This window comes from Rhinatrema bivittatum, chromosome 11 (assembly GCF_901001135.1).
Source record: "Rhinatrema bivittatum chromosome 11, aRhiBiv1.1, whole genome shotgun sequence".
In the NCBI taxonomy this organism is placed as follows: domain Eukaryota; kingdom Metazoa; phylum Chordata; class Amphibia; order Gymnophiona; family Rhinatrematidae; genus Rhinatrema; species Rhinatrema bivittatum.
The window spans coordinates 30,509,747-30,525,503 of NC_042625.1; the positions used below are offsets into that span (position 1 = coordinate 30,509,747).

Genomic DNA, 15,757 nt, shown 5'->3' on the forward strand with positions numbered 1-15,757 from the left:
ATGGCAGTGTACTCTTGTACCACGGTGCTACAAGAGGTTTTTTGTTTGTCAGCTTAATAGAATAGGTCCTGCATGGAGCGACCCTTCCAAGATGAGACTTTCTCCAAGGACAAACAAGATGGTAGTCCATATAGGACTCCATCATCAGATGGAGTCCTATATGGAAAACCTATGCCCAGCATGCCCCATACCATGTGTCCATGCGGGGTCCCTCTTCAGTCTCTTTTTTTTCGTGGAGGTGTTAGCATTGCGGTTGGATTGAGCTCTAAAATGTTTGGCTTTTTGCCTTGTGGAAAATTATTTTTGCGGCTTTTCGCTATCTCTCTTCTAAAGTCCGTCGCCAGGTCCCTCTCAGTGCCTCCCCGTAGTGTCCCCAGTCAGGGTTTTCGGCATTCGGGTAAGTTTCCTTTCGCCGTCAGTTCCCCCTTGGTGGTGGCGCCTATTTGCCCATTTTCCATCAGTGCCCACCGTCATCTTTCTGTCTTTTTCCTGTTTGTTTTCCCTGTCATGGCCACATCTGGCTTCCGAGGACCATGTCGATCACTGATCCTCATGAGGTCTGCATCCTCTGAGGGCATCACGTGATGTCCGGGATTGTCGCTTGTGCACCCAGATGACCCCAAAGGGATATCGGCTTTGACTCGACAAGATGGACAACCTCGTCGGGTTGAAGTCCAAAGCATGGGCATCGGAGGACCTCTGATTTGCACCGCTGGACACCACTCCATCGACATTAGCGGGCCCATAGGTTCCTTCGAGGTCACTGGTGGATAGGGGCGCTGGAGACCGACCGTTGTCTATCTCCAGGCCAAGACCATGTCGGGTTCATCGTCCTCAACTTCCGCACAGGGCAGAGACTGGGCCGAACATCGGAGAAAGACCAGGCCGAGCATTGTGGGAAGACCAAGAAGCATTGGCACCACTGACAGTCGATGCACCAGATTTTGCCATGTTGCCCCCGAAGTGACCCCATGGCGAGGCGCGTCAAACCTCCATTGATGCCTGGGGTCTGCAACGGTCTCCACTGGTTCTGGTGCCAGTCACTGATCCCCTTTGTGGGTCCAAGGAAGATCTGGCCACCCCTCCTTCCTCCCAGTCAGTATTGACTTCGGCAACATTTGAGGAGGAACTGGAGCATCGAGTCCAGCTAGCAGTGGAGCGGGCACTGCAGGGCTGCGGTCCCACAGCACCAGAGCTAGTGCCACCCATGCTCGTACCACTTCTGGAGACGTACACTGTGCTCCTCGGTGCCTTACTGACCCAGCTGGCATCTGTTCCCAGGACAGCACCGGTGCCCGGTGAAGCACAGAGGCCTCCCCCTACCGCTATGGTGTTCGTCGCAATTTCCGCCGAGACCAGTGGAGACACAGAGGCCAGTAGTACCCATTCCAGTTCCATCGGTACCTACACCTCTGGACGACGGCAGAGCACCTAGGTCCCCATCCCCTGTGGTATACAGTGAGGATGAGGGTCCCTTCGTACCCTGTGGGGATGATTGCATGTTATCCTCTGACTAGGATTTGGATGGTCTCCCATCAGACCCTCCTCCTCCAGAGGAGCAGGGGATCGCCTGCCACCTCGTTGAGTTGGGTTTCTCCTATTTTTATTTTAATCGTAATTCTGTTATAAGACTGAAGAGTGACCCCAGGCGGACGTGTGATATGGAGCATGTTGGCAAGCTCAGTGTGCTTAGTCAAAGTTTCCCGCATCAGGCTCTATCTGCTGGTCACCCATGTGTGAGGACTAACATCCTGCTGTCCTAAGAACACATGTTGCAGGTAAGCAACTCTGCTTTCACTTTGCTTCACTGTAGACTCTCCAGTCAGTCTAGCTTCACTCTGCAGACCTTTTTCATACTTTGGAACCTTTATTCCAAAGGAGCATTTCCATAAACATGTATTCCTGAAGTAAATTTCCAGTTTCCAAGATCCACAACGAATAATAGTGAAAGAAATGTGCATGTTGACTGGGCCATGTGAAATCAGGACAGTTTTAGGTTCGGGGCCATCCATTGCTGTGGTTTCCACTCTAGCAGCCCTGTTAGCACTTGGATTTCTTTTGGTTTTTGACTGGTGGGTAGGACTGGTCTCCCTTGTTGTGGTTCCTTTTTGTAATGTTTTTGTTTGAGGGATTTTTTCTGCATTGTTTTACTCTGTAATGGGATTGTATTATGTTTTTAGTGATTTTTCTCCTAGATGGGGAGTTATTCTTGTTTTATGATTGCTGCAGTGTTTGTACTGTTTTATATTTATTGATATTGTTTCTCGCTTTGAGTACATGACTGTGAGAAGGTAAGAAATAGGCGATTTGAATAAAATAGACTGGTAACTCAGTATATGTAAATCTATTTCATCCATATTCCTTGTGGATGTTCTGAAAACCTGACTCTGGGGGTAATGAGGATAGATTTGGGAAGCCCTCATCTATTCACTAAGGGGCAGATTTTCAAAGGCTACACGTGTAACCCGAGAAAATCTGCCCCTATTTTGCATAGGCTCGGCGGTGCGCGCAAGCCCTGGGACGTGCGTATGTCCCGGGGCTTGCAAAAAGGGACAGTCCGGGGGCGTGGCGGCAGTTCGGGGGCGGTCCAGGGGCATGGCAGCGGTCCGGGGGCGGAGTCGAGTGCTCCGGCACAGCGGCCTGTGCCGGGGCATGGCGCACCGGCAGCCAGCCGGCACGTGCAAGTTATGCCTGCCTTGGGCAGGTGTAACTTTTGGAGCAAAGGTAGAGGGGGATTTAGTTAGGGATTGGGGGGTGGGTTAGATAGGGGAAGGGAGGGGAAGGTGGGGGGGGGGGGGGCGGAAAAAAAGTTCCCTCCAAGGCCGCTCCGATTTCGGAGCGGCCTTGGAGGGAACGGGGAAAGCCCTCAGGCTCGGTGCGCGCAAGGTGCACATGGGTGCACCCCCTTGCGCACGCCGAGCCTGGACTTTATAACATGCGTGCGGCAGCACACGCATTGTTATAAAATTGGGCGTAGATTTTAAGATCTGGCTCTAAGAGCATTTACAGGTTAGGGTGAACTCTCTTGTACAGACTATCACAAACATACTTGTAAAATCTTTTGGCTTTCACTTGACTTACCCTAAAACTAAAGTAAGTTTATGTAATATTGCTAGTACTGTCTGCTCACATGCTCTGTGCTAAATATGCAATTTCACTGCCCTTCCACTTCTGGTTTAGCCCTGGCCAGGGGCTATTAATAGCTATCTTATGCTTTACCAGTACTTACAGTCTAATGTATATTTGCTACTGTCCCTGGCCAGGGGCTATTAATAGCTATCTTATGCTTTACCAGTACTTACAGTCTAATGTATATTTGCTACTGTTCTGAGTGCAAAGAATGAATTAATTGCAGGAGTCACTGATACTATAGACAGGGTAACAGCCTGAAAGTACTGAAGAGAATAAGCCAGCCAGATCTTTCTCATTGGCTTCATGTTTTCCCTCATGTGAGTTGGAAATGTATTTCCTTTCTATTTATTTATAGCTTACATTTTTATGCTGCCTGTCTAATACAGCTCCAGGCGGTATTACAATCCATAAAACAAATGCAGTATTAGCTTAGCATAAACCAAACAGATAAATATAACAACACAAACTATAGAAATAAATAAAGTAATAATTCAGTAATACACAATAAGTATATGTTCAGATTTAGTTAAGGTGAGCTACATAATGAAACAGAAGTGCAGTTCTGTTCCATTGTTCAAATGCCTCTTGAAACTGTTTAAAACGAATGCCTTGCTCATTTGAGGGCAGAGTTAAATGAGAGAGTGCTATAAGTGTAGGCACCGGAGAAAACATGTTTGAATCCTGTCAGGACCACTTCTCTCTTGCATTTCCTTGTATTCTTTGCTTCCTCCTTTTACAGTTTGGTTCAAGCAAACCCTGAAGTTGCTATGGACTGCATCATTCACATGACACAGAATATCACCCCAACCCAGCGGGCACAGATCGCTCACCTCCTGACAACAATGGACAACCCATCTTCCTGACCACCGCCCTTCCCCCCCACAGGACACATTTTGAGAGGCAAAGAACTGACCTCGCCCCCAGGAGCCTGACTACAAAGAGCAAAACGCACTACTGATGGCCACCTCATTCAATGGTGTTTTTCTACCAAACTGCTCGATAAGCCAAGACCACTTGTGCCTTTAAATAAAGGAAGCCAGTGTTGCATTTTGAAGCTGAACGTGGTCTTTCTTGCGTGCAGACCTTTTGGTGTCTTGGCACGTGGGGTATTTTTGCTCATCTTCGGTGGCACTTCCGCTGGATTTAGGTTTTTTTTGCATCTGCAGAATGTGTACCTCACAAAAATAGCTTTACTATTGTCTGGTTTTGGATTAAATTCATTAAAACATTTGAACTGTAGTTAACAGATTTTGATGATGTGTCCTGCAAGGAGCAATCAAGATAATGTGAAATTATTTGATACACGTCATTCTTGCATCTACCCACCAAAAGAATGATAACTAACATTTTACCAGCAAGCCAAGAATTTTGTTTTGAAAAGGTTTTTCGCAGATCTCTGGTTGCTAAGGACCACATCTAACATTAAATCTTGAGCCATGCTGATGGGCTCATGAGCATGTAGAACACTCAGCATTGGTATGTAAGTATGTAGAGCCTAATAGTTATTGCTGGATAAGGCCCTTCAAAGATTTTAGCCACAAGCATAAATTGAGAGAAGACCCCCTCCCTTTCCCCCATTATGGATCTGATTGGCCAGGTCTTCTCCCATTCTGTGTATACAGCAAAATCTTTTAACTGAATAAGGCCCTTAGAGGACGGAATCCTAAAAGGATAATTTGACGGTTAGCAGTACCACATTTCGCTTATTAGAAGTGGTGCAAAACAGTCTATGTTTGAGACAGGATGAGGGCTTCTGCCTTGAGTAACATCTTCCATTATAACATAGTGGTGAAAACACTCTGGTCTCGGAAGCTGTTCTATAATGTGTATTTTGTTGCCATTGCAGAAATGTGAGTGCAAAGAAGCAACTGATTTCCACACTTGCTACAGATTTTAAACATCCCCCTTTTCATGTAAAAACAGAAGGGCATTCCTCTTCCCTCATAACTATTCAGGCCTTCATCCATGCCTGTCCTGCAGCTGCATTTTATACTGATTCTGGTGCCTTCTTTTTATTTTACTTTGGGGTCAGTATTATAGTAACCCTATTGTTTTTGGATTCTTTGCCGGTTTCTGATACTTTATATTGGACTAACCTATGAAATAGCCAAAGACAGTGTCCTACATGAACTTTCATTAAAACGTATTGCAGCCTGCAAAGAAGCCATTGTTTGAAAAACTGACACCATTTCTGCTCCATAGGTGTGGTCGTAGTAACATTATCTGCCCACAACAATCCTTTTCTTTTTTTTGTCCGATGATGTTAAGCTGCTGCTTTAAGACAAGCGAATTGGGGCATTATTCAAATGAGAAAATAAATCTCTTGATTAATGCCTTGGTTTCTCTAGTCCTGTGTTAATGTGATGGTATTTCTACAGGTTAGAAAATGAAATGTGTTTATTATTCTAGTGGATACACCTTAGCTGAAACTTCACAGTTGAAATTATGCTTTTTGTGGTTTAAAATAAAATAAAGCCTTGGTGGGCTGTATTTTGATTCTCTTTTCTAAAAGTAGCTATTGCCATGGCAGTAGGCTTTACTATGCACCATTGGCCTTGGCCTCCATTGGCTACATTTAGCTTGGAATTCATGCCTGAACTTGTTGGGTGGTACCTAGTGATGGTGCCTGGTGATGGTTTTGCCAGAGAGGATGTTCTCTGACAACTACAGCATTCTTTACACATTTAAAAGTTGTTACAACATATGGCTGAGGGTGTTAAAAAAGCTACACCTCCCTTTTTTAATAGAATTCATGAACTTTTGATTTTGCAGTGTTAGAAAACACAAAACATGTTTACTATGCTATTCTAAAAGAAGCTAAATTGATTGTAAAACAAGAGCATTGGAGCGGGAAATCATACACTGTCCTAATGTCTAGAGGAGCTTAATTGCTTTCATAAATGCTGCATCTGCTTGTTGAAATGAAGAGGCTGTCTGAAACATGGTATTGGAACTTTTTCTACTGTTGAAGAACAGTGAAGTGCTCCTTCAGTATACGTAAGTGTTCTTAATGTCTCGGGTGCACACGGACCTATGCTGTTCATTATGTCGTGACATGCTGATCTGAAAAGCCTTTTGGACTATTTCTAATAAATTGATCACTTTTTTCCAGGGATTGTTCTTTTTATTACCAAATCTAGAAAGTAAATGTACTCCCATGATTTCTAGTGTTATGCCGATAATGTTTTGAAGTGGAAATGTCTGTTGGGTAATCTGTAAAGAAATCATTTTGATGCTGCACAGTTAGTAGTGGCTTTAGAAAGGGTCTGATTATTGCATACAATTCCCTTTATATTTCTATATTTCTTAATTTATTCCTCCTGGGTAGAGGAGAGGCCTCTGTCCTTTCAAATTTGAGTTTTGATCTTGATTTGTGAGGTGGGAGTGGCAGGAGATCTTTTTTTTTCTTCTTCTTCTTCTTTATGGACATTCAGTGGTCTATGATAAATTAAACCTGGGCACTTTATTTGGGATTGTATTTGTTAAGAACACTGGTGCTGCAGGGTTTTGATTAAAGAATACAAAAATCAGCTAAGTTGACCCTCTCCATGTGAATGTACCAAATACTCTTGCACTGTGGGCCAGTGCAAGAGTATTTGATATCTTAGGCAAACCTTCAGTTGCCCCTTCCCCTTCCCCAACTTAACTATTGGCAGCAGCTCTAGCATAGCACTCCCCCCTACCAGCAGCAGTGGCTTCAGCACTGTGTTCACTTCTTTGGCAGCATTAGTTCTGACACAGCACCCCTCTGGGCCTCATGCTGATGGGATTTTGCACCCTCAAAATTTTAGTGCACACTAGCTGACTGCCTAGTTTGCCTATTTAGATGTATTTTATTTAGTTTAATTATTTTAATATGGCACATTTCCCTGTACATACCTAGATTAGTCCAGACTTCTGGGTTTTGCCTCCCTATCAGCAGATGGAAGCAGAGAAAGTTTCACCGACACTGTACATAACCCAGTATGTCACCTGCAGTCCCTCAGTATTTCTCTGTCTCCAGCAGATGGTGGATGATGTAAAACCTGTAGTCTGGAGAAAAAAAATGAAGACAAGAACATTTCTGGAACCTCTCAGGGGGTTGTAAGGTCTTGGTGGGGCTATCCCCCCTTGTTTGAGGCAGACGAGCAGCGGGTTGGTGACCCTTTTGATAGCTTGGTCTGGAGGTCTTGGGGTGGACAACTGGTGGTCCAGATCCCTTATCCCCCATGAGACAGCGGTGGAACTTGCTGGCAGTTCTGCACTGCAGTATCAATGCTTCCCGTCTTATTTCCAACTCCATGCACAGAGATCATACACTGGCTTCCAATGAAACAGCGTATTCAATACAAAGTGTTATTTATCCATAATTTAATTTACAACCCTTCCTCTATTTGGCTTTGTTCCACCCTAAGACTATATCAACCGCCACACCAATTGCGATCTCAAGATAAATGTCTCCTAGAAATTCCCACAATTAAAACAGCTAGACTTGACTTAACCAGAAAACGCACCTTCTTAGTGGCAGGTCCTACTTGTGGAATTCACTTCCCGACTCTCTACATTTAATATCCAATATAACATAATTTTAAAAAGCTGTAAAAACCTATTTATGTTCCTCTGCCTACAATTTCACATCCAAGCAGTTATGAATATCCTAAAACTAATTTACCTCTCATTTTATACTCTTGTTGATATTCTTTTACCACTTAATTTGATTCATTTCTTAAACTTTGATTATGTATAAAGGAAAATTGGTTCTTACCTGCTAAGACCCCGCCCACCAGTGCTCCCCAGGCGGCGACGTGGGACATAATTGGGTCTTTTAAAAGCCCCTAAAGCGCGCCTTTGGCGCCGCGTGCCGGCATCGCATGCCGAAGGAGCATGACAAAGGGGCCTACCCCTTGTCGTGCCCCTTAGCGTGTCCCCTTTATGAATCAACAAGATATCACAAGCCAAATTAAACAAGTTCAACCTGAAAATCTCAAACCGGCTACTACTTGAAGAAATACTAACACCTCTCAACAAACGTGTGTCCCTTCACCTCCACCACCACAATCAGATGGATCAAAATCCACGAGCCTTAGCTCAACAGCGATCCTGAGCATACTAGCAAATACGCACCTCACATCTCAAAACAGCCAATATCTTCTTAACAGCCAAAGGACAAACAAAGCGATACAGCAGTGACCAGAACATCAAAGAATGACCTCGACCAACCGCTAAACACCCATTAAACTCCCCGAAAACAAAAAATATCAACTAACCCCCTTTACGCCATACATTCCAGCACCCTGCTACTCTTCCAACACAAAACAACTCCACAACTCAGTTAACCAAAACAAAACCACTTCAACACAAACCCCTAACAAAGATGGCATTAACACTCAATACGAACCATCATGAAAACACAGACATCTAATCAACATCCTCGTCAATAAATCAATAAAAAACATGATCTATCTCACGTTCATCCTAATAAACGCTCAAGCTTTCACAAAAAAAAAATCATGCTCATATCAGATATCCTACAGGAAAAAAAACCCCGACTTCATTGTGGTGACTGAAACCTGGTTTAAAACCACTGACCACGTAATCACAAACCAACTGAACAACAATGCATATGACCTATTCTCAATTCCCCGAAAATCCCGCAGAGGAGGCGGACTTCTATTAATAATAAAAAAAAAAAAAAAAGCAATTCACAATGAAACCAGTCCCACACACCCTACCGCAGCAATATGAAGTATCCATCTTTGACTCAAAAAATCTGCAAATTTGCATAGTATACTGCCCCCCCCCCCCAAACTTTTGGACAACGACATATCCCCCCTCATAGAATACTTCACAACAAACATCAGCCTTAAGAAACCAACAATTATACTTGGAGACTTCAACCTCCACATGGACATCACCCCTCGATCTCAGTCCTGCCAGACCATGATTGATGTTCTCTCCACTTTAAGATTCACCCAATAGGCGTCCAACCCAACACACAAAGCTGGCCACACCCTGGATCTGATATTCACAAACAACTTCTTCTCAAACACGACAATATCATACACGCCAGTCCCATGGTCCGACCACTACCTCCTGCACTGCAAAACCCAAGCAAACATTAGCAACAACACCGAAACGAATGGAAAATACTCTTTCAAATACCAGCCACCCTTCCAATCTGACCTCCTCCAAAAAGAACTCGGAAAACATCTAACTAAGCTAGATCTCTCCAACATAAATAAGGCCACCGAATCATGGCACCTACTAACAACTGAAATTGCCAACAACATAAATCCAGAAAGAAGAAAACTGGTCAAGAACAAAAGAGAAAAAACAAACCCATGGTTCAACACCCAACTAAGAGACACCAAATCTATCCTAAGGAAAAAAGAAAAAGAATGGCGAAAAAATAAATGTCCTCTGACCCTTGAAAGATATCGCACACAGCTAGCGACATATAAAAAGCTGATTAACAAAACTAAACGGGACTATTACAGTAAAAAAATACATAATGCCCCTAACAACTCAAAATCGCTCTTCAACTTAGTAAGCAACTTAATATCAGGTAACAACAACAATCCAACGTCCCAAACCAAAAACCTAAGCCAAGAACTTGCTCTGTTTTTCAAAAACAAAATAAGCAAAATAACAGGAAACATCAACAATTCAATGAACCAAAATAAGCAACAAACCATCAAAAATATAACACCATGGTCCACCTTCGATCCCATATCAACCACCAAAATGGAAAAACTATTAAAAAAAAGCTAAACCCAGCCCGTCATGACCTAGACACAATCCCAATTCGAGCACTAAGGGAAATAGCCCAAACCATTGCTCCAACCATCACGGCAATCATAAACAAATCTCTTGAAGAAGGCGAACTTCCTGACAAATTAAAAAACGCAACAATTAAACCCTTAATAAAAAAAAAAGAACCTCAACCCAGAGGATCTGAACTACCACCCAATCTCAAACTTACCCCTCCTTGCCAAACTGACAGAGAAAGTTGCACTTAAACAACTCAATGAGCATCTCGAAATGAATAACATCCTACACCCTACTCAACACTGTTTCAGAAAAAATCATAGCACAGAAACCCTGCTTTTCAGCATATCAAACACAATAATAAGAGGCTTTGACAATGGACTAAGATACATCCTCATTCTACTCGACCTCTCCACAGCATTTGACACGGTCGAACATAAAAGCTTAATCTCCAGACTAACTGACATCGGTCTATCCGACAAAACCCTCAACTGGTTTACATCTTTCCTAAAAAAACAGATTCTTCAAAGTAAACATCAACAACTACTCATCAGATGCCATACCTCTTGAAACAGGAGTACCCCAAGGATCCGCACTCTCAGCTATACTGTTTAACATATACCTCCTGCCTCTTTGCCAACTCCTCACAAGCCTCGGCGTCACATACTACATGTACGCCGACGATATACAATTAATCATTCCCATAACAAACACCCTTGAAAAAACGCATTGAAACTCTCGGCCACCTATCTCGATACCATAAAAAACATGCTAAACCACATGAAACTATGTCTTAACATGGACAAAACTGAGTGCATTCTACTTGAAAGACAAAACTCAGGAATCAACATGAACCACAACATACAAATTGACAACACAAACATCAAATTAAAAGACAATATGAAAGATTTAGGAATATGGTAAGACCCCGAACCTAACTACAAAAAACACATCTCAATGAAAATCAAAGAAGGTGCAATAAAAAAGTTTACCAAGGACACAGAGGACAACATAGACAGTGTATTTCTTATGAATAATAGCCTTTATTTCATACTATATATATATATATCTCTTATGCCTAAGGAAGTCGGGTCTCGTAATGCCTGAGAGCCCGACTTAATTTGTGATCGAATTTGGTCATTCTTAAATATCTTTCTCCCCAGTAATTAAGACAATACTCCTTTGAATTAGAGTCTCGTGATTACAGGAAAACGTTTGTTTAAAACATTTTGCTACTTCTAACATTTCACAGAGCCCTGGGAAGCTGAACTAACCTTGAGGAGATCTACATTTTATAGCTTTTTTCCTGGGAGCATGCAACTTCAAAAGATACATCCTTTCTTTTATTTATTTATTTAGTTAGAGAAAGAGAGACAGAAAAGCAGAATATCGTAATTTACAAGTCAGCAGTGCCCCCTGGACCTCAGATGGTGCATCTGTATTGAACAGATGTCCCCAATATTTCTTTACTATCGCAAAGGCTTCCACAAACTACTAATCCTCAAACACTTAAAACCACTACTATATCTCCTCAAATTCAGAACCATTCTACAATCTCTCATATTCACTAGCTTCGACTACTGTAACTCACTCCTGATAGGACTACCCAAAACCACCTTCCAGCCTCTTCAATTACTACAGAACGCAGCAGCCAGAAACCTCACCGATCACAAAAGAACTGACCACATCACTCCGGTGCTAAAAAGTCTACACTGGTTACCTGTAGAAAAAAGAATCGAATATAAAACTCTAACCATTATACACAGTACAGTACACAACAGTGAAGGCACAGGCCTAAACAACATTATCCAGAAACACATCTCTCAACGCAATACGAGAGCATCAAACAAATCACAACTAAACATACCATCAGTATCAAACATCAAACTCACCACTGTAAGAAACAGAGCCTTTTCAATAGCTGGGCCCCTCCTCTGGAACTCACTACCTGAACACCTAAAACTACAGAACAACACTAAAATATTTAAAAAAGATCTCAAGACCTGGCTCTTCAGACAAGCCTTCAAAGACTGGATCGGCTAATCACCCACTCCACAAAGGACACCGCATACTATTACTGATAGTTAAACACTACTACGTATAGTTAATCTCTTTACAACCGACGATAATCCCAATCTGTTGTTATATAAGCTGTTAACTTTAACCATTCTGTATTCATTGCTATAACCTCTCCATTTCTGTTGTTATACCAGTTATGTTGTTATACCAGTTGTTTTCTCAATTGTAATTCGTTGTTTTACCTGTAAACCGTAGTGAAGGCCTCTAGCTAAATCTCGGTATATAAAAGCGTATAAATAAATAAATAGATAGATAATTTTCGTTCCTGAGGTACCACGAATCAGCCCGGACTGCTGGGTTATGCCTCCCTTGCAGCAGATGGAAACAGAGAAAAACTTGAAGGACACCCCTGTAAGTAGGATGTGCCACCTGCAGGCCCCTTCAGAATAAACAATATCAAAGCAGAATTAAAGTGGTAACAGGAATCCAAAACTTTAAATGGTTAAACCAAATTTAGGAGACTCAACTATGTACAAAATGTGAAATCTTCATCCTGCTATAGTATGACAGGAAAAAAAACTGATAATCTGTCGAGCGGAATCAAAAAACTGATAATCTGTCGAGCAGAATCAAAACACTGGGCGGGGTTCTGGGCTGATCCGTGGTACTACAGGAACAAAAATTAGCAGGTAAGAACCAATTTTCCTTTCCCTTTTTATGTACCTGGATCAGTCCAGACTGCTGGGATATACCCAAGCTGCCTTACATGGGGTGGGTCCTAGAAAGCCCCGCTCCAAGCACACGGCTGCCAAAACTCTCCGAGTCGGGAGCCCAAACATCCAAACGGTAATGCCGAGCAAAGGTATGCAAAGATTTCCAGGTTGCCACCCTACAGATCTCCTGAGGGGAAATCAACTGACTTTCTGGCCAGGACGCCGCCTGAGAATGGAGTGAATGAGCCTGAAGACCCTCTGGAACTGCTCTCCCGTGACATATGTATGTTGCCCTTTCCTGGGACCGCTCCACAAGGCGAAAATCATTAGTGACCTCCAAGTAAAGCATCAGTGCCCACCTGACATCCAAATGCTTCAATTCATGAGCATGTGGAGAATTCTGATTCAAATCCAGTAACGGCGGCAACTCAATGGACTGGTTCACGTGAAAAGCCGATATAACCTTAGGCAGAAAGGATGATAGGGTTCTAAGAGAAACATCAAAATCAGAAAACCTAAGAAAAAGTTCGCAACAAGATAGGGCCTGAATTTCCGAAATTCTCCAAGCCGAGCAGATAGCACCCAAAAACACCGTCTTGAGCGTAAGGTCCTTCAAAGTGACACACCTAAGCAGTTCAAAAGGAGGTTCACAGAATGTCCTAAGGACCAAATTCAAACTCCAGGGTGGACAAACAGCTCGACGTGGTGGATGCAAATGCTTAGCACTCCGAAGAAAACGAACCACATCCGGATGAGCCGCTATGGACGCACTGTCCACCTTTCCACGTAAACATCCTAACGCCACCACTTGAACCCAGAGAGAACGGAAAGCTAGCCCTTTTGCCAAACCCTTTTGCAAGAAGGCTAGAATGTGGACTATCGAGGCCCGCCTTGTGGAATATTCGACCTACTACACCAAGAGTCGCAGAGTTTCCAGACTCTGACATACATAAGAGAGGTGGAAGTTTTGCGAGCCCATAAAAGAGTGGAAATCACCGAATCCAAATACCCCTTCTTTCTCAACTGCCACTTCTCATAAGCCAAGCCGCTAGACAAAAGCGATCCACCTGGTCGAAAAATACTGGACCCTGCTGCAGGAGATTCGGAAGATGACCCAGACGGAGCGGCCTGTCCACTGCAAGGTTGAGGAGCTCCGAGAACCACGGCCTTCGTGGCCATTCCGGAGCCACCAGCACCACCGCTCCCAGATGGGTTTCTATCCTTCTCAAGACCTTGCCTACCAGAGGCCAAGGAGGGATTGCATAGAGCAGAATGTCGCGAGGCCATGGGAGGACAAGAGCGTCCATCCCTTCCGCTCAGTTCTCTCTTCTGCAACTGAAGAAGTGTGGCGCCTTGGCATTCCCTCAAGTTGCTAGTAGATCCAAACGGGGAATTCCCCAGCGATGAGATATCAACGCGAACGCCTCGTCAGACAGCTCCCATTCTCCGGGATCCAATCTCTGACGGCTCAGAAAATCTGCCTGTACATTGTCTACCCCAGCAATGTGTGAAGCCGCTATCCTGAACAGATGAGTTTCTGCCCAGGCCATGAGCTCGTCCGCCTCTGCCGCTACAGGGCGGCTCTGTGCCTCCCTGCCGGTTGATGTATGCTACCGTCATTGCGTTGTCTGAGAGCACTCTCACCAACCAACGATGAACCAGAAGCAAGAACTTCTGCAGGGCCAAGTGGACTGCCCTGGTCTCGAGACAATTGATGGACCATTGCGCTTCCTGCTGCGTCCATTGGCCTTGGGCTGCCTGAGATTGACAAACTGCCCCCCAGCCGGAAAGACTGGCATCCGTCGTCACAATAGTCCACTGAGGGACCTCCAGATCCATCCCCGGGACAAGTGTTGGTGGATCAGCCACCAAGCTAGGCTGGACCTGGCCGGTTCCTGGAGGGGTAAGGGAACTTGAAAAGCTTCCGACTTGGGGTCCCAACATGAGAGCAAAGCCCTTTGCAATGGCCTCATATGAGCGAAAGCCCATGGGACCAACTCCAGAGTAGACACCATAGAACCAAGAACCTGTAAATAGTCCCACGGCCTGCGAACTGGCAGGGACAAGAGACGCCGAACTTGCAACATGAGTTTGTCTATCCGATCCTTCATCAGGAATACTTACCCAATCCGAGTATCGAATCTCGCCCCCAAAAAATCCAGGACCTGGGCGGGGGACAAATGGCTCTTGTCTGCATTGATGATCCAACCCAGAATGTGAAGTGTCTGCACCACCTTGGCGACCGCTGCCTCGCATAGTTCCTTTGACTTCGCTCGAATGAGCCAGTCGTCCAAATAGGGATGGACCAGGATCCCCTGGCGACGGAGAGCCGCCACCATGACCACCATCACCTTGGTAAATGTGCGCGGAGCGGTCGCCAGCCTGAAGGGAAGTGCCTGAAACTGGTAATGCTTGCCGAGGACCATAAACCGGAGATACCGCTGATGGTCCTTCTGAATTGCAATGTGTAGGTACGCTTCAGTCAAATCAAGGGATGCTAAAAACTCCTCTGCTCTGACTGAGGCGATTACGGAACGCAGCGTCTCCATATGAAAATGGGGCACTCTGAGAGCCCTGTTGACCTTCTTCAGATCTAAAATCGGACGGAAGGACCCTTCCTTCTTCAGAACCAGAAAATAAATCGAATACCTGCCGGTTTGAAGTTCATTCAGAGGAACCGGAATGACCGCCCTGAGGTCCAACAACCGGTGAAGTGTAAGACACCCTGGTGCCTTTTCTCCAGAGACCCGCAGGGTGACACTAGAAATAGATCGCATAAGGGACAAGCAAAATCTAAGGCGTAGCCGTGTTCTATAATGTTAGAATCCAATGGTCCGACGTTATTTTGACCCACTCCTCGTAAAACAGGGACAGCCGCCCCCAACGAATGGAACAGGGGAGTGGGCCGGCACTATTTCATTGGGAAGACTTGACTCCCGTCGCCCCTGTGGCACCACCATCTCGGGTGGGTCTATAGCCACAAAAGGAATGAGACCAGGTCTGCGACCTGCAGGACGACTATCTTTGGCCAAACGGAGCTGACTTAGACTGGCGAAAATGGTGCTGCCCCCAAAAACGCGACCGGGAAGGGCCAAAACCTCTGGAAGCTTTTGGCCTATCCTCCGTGAGCTTGTACACTTTATGTC

General features: G+C 44.5%; 1 protein-coding gene across 1 annotated transcript in view; it reads left to right on the plus strand.

The window, feature by feature from the left end:
• The window catches only part of LOC115100985 (acetyl-CoA carboxylase 2-like), a 982,255-nt gene extending 976,010 nt beyond the window's left edge, over positions 1–6,245 (plus strand). Inside the window, 1 exon segment of the mRNA XM_029620121.1 lies at positions 3,872–6,245. Within this exon segment, the coding sequence (XP_029475981.1) occupies positions 3,872–3,995 (124 nt within the window). The 3' untranslated portion in view covers positions 3,996–6,245.
• Positions 6,246–15,757: the final 9,512 nt, after the last annotated feature.